We start from the raw sequence: 3,970 nt of genomic DNA on the forward strand, positions 1-3,970 counted from the left end.
TATTATTTCACGGAAGCTTCAGGAGGAGAAAGACGAGGCTGTTATTTACAGCCAATCAGAGCGACTGCTGAGAGACCACCAGGAATACACACACACACACACACACACACACAGTTGTGTTTACACGAGGCAAACAGCCGTCACACACACGGTTCAAACGAGGGCAGTGTGTGAAGTGTGTCCGGCTGTTGTTTTGTGTCAGATTGCTGTCAGCACTGACGCCAGGAATAAACGTGAGAGTGTGTGTGTGTGTGTGTGTGTGTGTGTGTGTGTGTGTGTGTGTGTGTGTGTGAGAGATAGTGTGAGAGAGTGTGTGTTTCAGATGTGATCAAATACTATGATTTTATACACTCAAATTACAATAAATTAAAGATTATTAGAATACATTTTACAAGAATTTTCAAGCTCTTCAAGCTGAACTGGACTTTTATTTTGGCAGGTTCTAGTGAAGTTCTGTGTGTTTCTATGCGTCTGCTGATAGTTTTTCTTCAAATTAAACCGTGAAATGCTGCTGAAGTGATTCTCAGATGAAGCTGGTGTGTTGATGTGCTCATGTAGTGAGTGCTTTTGATTTATTCATACCAATTTTTTGTATTATTTACTAGATTCCATGTTTTCTGCTGTAATCTAAAGGGCCCTACATTTACATCATCCTGGTCCAAACAGAACATTTGAGCTCATTCTGGAGATGTAGAGGGTCACAGTGAGTTACACACAGGACATTACGTTCCTTTTGTTCCCAGAAGGCCGTTCTGCATTCTCAGCTCATCTGATTTTAATAAACCTACGCAGAGATCGTTTCACACTCTCACAGCGCTTACATTAACACGGACACAGTCGAGCCAGGAAGCCGTGAGATCATGCAGTCATTAGCGAGTGTGGAGTATTAATAGAGATCGGCTGATGGATCGGCGTTAAGCGTCCTGATGTGAGCGTCTGGATGTTTTCAGGACGGCTCGTGGAGTCTGATGAACATCTTGCAGCATCAGGTGGGAGAGCTGAAGGTGGACTCAGACAGCAGCTCAGTGGAGCCCCCTACTGACCTTCCAGGTACGGATACTGTCACATGGTCACAGGTTAATTTTTTTTAATGTTTTTTACATTTATATTTTCCTGGATTCCGTTTTTCTTCCTCATTTAAATTTTTTTAAATGGTTAAATTGCATTAATTGCCATCACAACATAACTCGAAGTGACCAACAGATCCCGTCACGTTGAATCAATTAAAGCAGTTAAATCTTCGTTTTATTCAGCTACCGCTATAGGGATTTCCTGGATTCCTTCTGCGGGGCGTATTTGGTGTATTTTTTCGTCTGCAAGGCGTATCTTTTGGCCTTCGGATGGAATTTTACTACTGATCACAGAACCATGCGTCGCTGACAAGATGCAAGCTTTTGCTTAATATCGTTTGCCATGTATCACGATTTATCTTGCATCCCAACCCAGAACACAGTTTTGATTTTAGGTGGAACCCCTGGGAAGGAGGTTTTGATCCCCGGAACATGAGTTTTGATTTTCTCTCAGAACACATTTGGGATAAATTTGAGTAACAGTTGTGCTGGTTTTGTGATGCAGACATGGCAACCCTGTGTAATGTGTGTGTGTGTGTGTGTGTGTGTGTGTGTGTGTGTGTGTGTGTGTGTGTGTTTTCTATCAGGTTTCCCTGAGCAGGCTGAAGATCTGTCTATTGTCGATGCGTCTGACTCTTCTGGTCTCGGAGAGATCTGCTCCGTCCGGCTTTCTGAGAGACCCAAGTCTGTTGGTACGTGGACCACCCATATCCTCCCTACACACACACACACACACACACACACACACTTACAGAGTTTCACTTCACTCCATGTGGCTTCAGTGCCAGAAATCTGAAACTCCTAACCTTCATGATGATGAGATGATGATGAGAGAAAAGTACTGAATTTCACTCTTTAGTTCTAGACTGTCCTTTAAGATGTATAGAAAAAGTGTGTAGTATTTTGACAGTGAAATGGTTAAAGCGGAGACTTCCTGTCTCTCACACACACACACACACATAGAGTCATGAGACCTTAAAGCTTCAGTGTGAAAATACACTCCTGTTGAAAGAAAGACCCTCTCTGTTCGAGTGAACACACACACACACGCAGACTGAAGCGCAGTCTCGCATGTATAATGGCCATGTTGTGTGTGTTATGTTGGATGTTTAGACTTTTAAGTTAATATTAGGGAGGCAACAATACAAAAATGTGTTTTTCAAAACAAATGATTAAAAGAACAAGTCTGTACACTGAAGAAAAACATGGATTATCATGTCTCCAATTCAAGTTTACAATTGTTTTTTTTTTACAGAAAATAGGATGGAGTGGGCATTATTGAGCACTAAAAACACATCTAATGTCTGTTTCATTCATAATAGTGTTGGGCTACGATCTCAGTGAACTCTCATTATTCACAGGATTACAGAGATCGCCCCCCGATGGCAAACCACTGAAATTGTTTGAATGCTGTATGTTGTTTTCATGCTAACTGTCAGCGTCTCTCTCTGTAGGAGATGTATTGGTCAGCCGTGAGCTGAACGCTCGCGCCGCGGTTCCCCGCTCTTTCTCCGCACCCTATCCGCCTCTAGAGGGCATCACTGAAGACGAGCCGTGGATCTGGCATCCCAGTGAGGAAGAACCCGACGCAGACGACTACAGACAGATGCAGCATGCAGAAACGTGCATCATCGGCCTGATCCAACGGCGCTCGCCTACCGCCCGACCCACCAAACCCCGCACCAGCCTTGGACCTGATGCCCGAGCCGTGGTCCGACAGAGCAGTCTGTGCCGCAAGGATCCGCCGTACATCCCTGAGGAGAGCCATGCATGCTATCCCCGACTCGCCGGGATCCGCTGTGGTGTTCTGGATCCCAGCAGCAGCGAAGCCGAATCCTATCCGAACGCTCGCTCTGCATCGTCCGACGAGCTTGTGAACGCACAGTACATCCCAGCACAGCCGCGCCATGCTCCCACCGCTGCGCACCGAACACACGCCGCTCCCAAACCCACCACCTCACAGCTCAGAGCCGCGGCGAAGAAGTGCCGCTTCACAGAGGACAAGATTGCGCAGAAGAAACCCGGAAGGAAAGCATGTCGTGCTCACTCCGAGAACAGCCTGCTTGGGCAAAGAGAGCGCAAATATAACACTATGGAGCGCGATGCACAAGCCAAAACACGACGCGGCTCCGGTCACCGCCGCTGGCGCTCCACGCTAGAACTGAGTCAGGACGAAGCAGAGACGCCTCCTGAACAGCCAATCAGACGCTCACGCAAACCTCGGGTCTACGCCCAACCACACCTTCATCATCATCATCATCAGTTCCCACCTGACGGCTACACGCTCCGAGAATCAGAGTCCAGTCTGAGCGAGGCCGAGTCGCCCGGCTCCAGCTCGCTCTCCAGCGACTCCGACGAGAGCGGCGGATTGGTCTGGCCGCAGCAGCTCCGCCCACAGCTGGCTCCGCCCTCTCCATCACACCCGCCGCAGCCCAAAGCCTTCGTGAAGATCAAGGCGTCGCACGCGCTCAAGAAGAAGATCCTGAGGTTCAGGAGTGGATCACTGAAAGTCATGACCACCGTATGAGTGACAAACACCGGACTAATCAGGATGACCCTTCGCAGGGTGTTTGATTGACAGCTGATCTGACCAATCATAACGCTGAATCTGCTTTTGTCTGACACCAATCCAGACAGGACTAGTAGATTTATGGTGGACTTGAACTTTAAAAACGTTACATTGACATCTTTACACAGTTAAAACAAGATACCTTCTGATGTTCATTCATGTTTATTTCATGCTTTAAGTATTAGTAAAGCGGACGTTATGTTTGCAAAAAGGTGGAAAATTTCCAGAAAATGTAAAAAAAAAAAGCATTCCAGAAATTTAAGAATCTTCCAGGATTTTTTGGAATCTTCTGGGGATTTTTGGAAGGTTTACGGAAAATTACCAGAAATGT

At 46.5% G+C, this 3,970-nt stretch overlaps 1 protein-coding gene across 1 annotated transcript in view; it reads left to right on the top strand.

The window, feature by feature from the left end:
- LOC132127585 (dapper homolog 3-like) overlaps positions 1 to 3,970 on the top strand; it is an 8,519-nt gene extending 4,549 nt beyond the window's left edge. Inside the window, exons 2-4 of the mRNA XM_059539508.1 lie at positions 951 to 1,050; positions 1,658 to 1,762; positions 2,525 to 3,970. Of these exons, the coding sequence (XP_059395491.1) occupies positions 951 to 1,050; positions 1,658 to 1,762; positions 2,525 to 3,597 (1,278 nt within the window). The 3' untranslated portion in view covers positions 3,598 to 3,970. The remainder of the gene's footprint in view (positions 1 to 950; positions 1,051 to 1,657; positions 1,763 to 2,524) is intronic.

The sequence above is a fragment of the Carassius carassius genome, chromosome 45 (genome assembly GCF_963082965.1).
Source record: "Carassius carassius chromosome 45, fCarCar2.1, whole genome shotgun sequence".
Classification (NCBI taxonomy): Eukaryota; Metazoa; Chordata; class Actinopteri; order Cypriniformes; family Cyprinidae; genus Carassius; species Carassius carassius.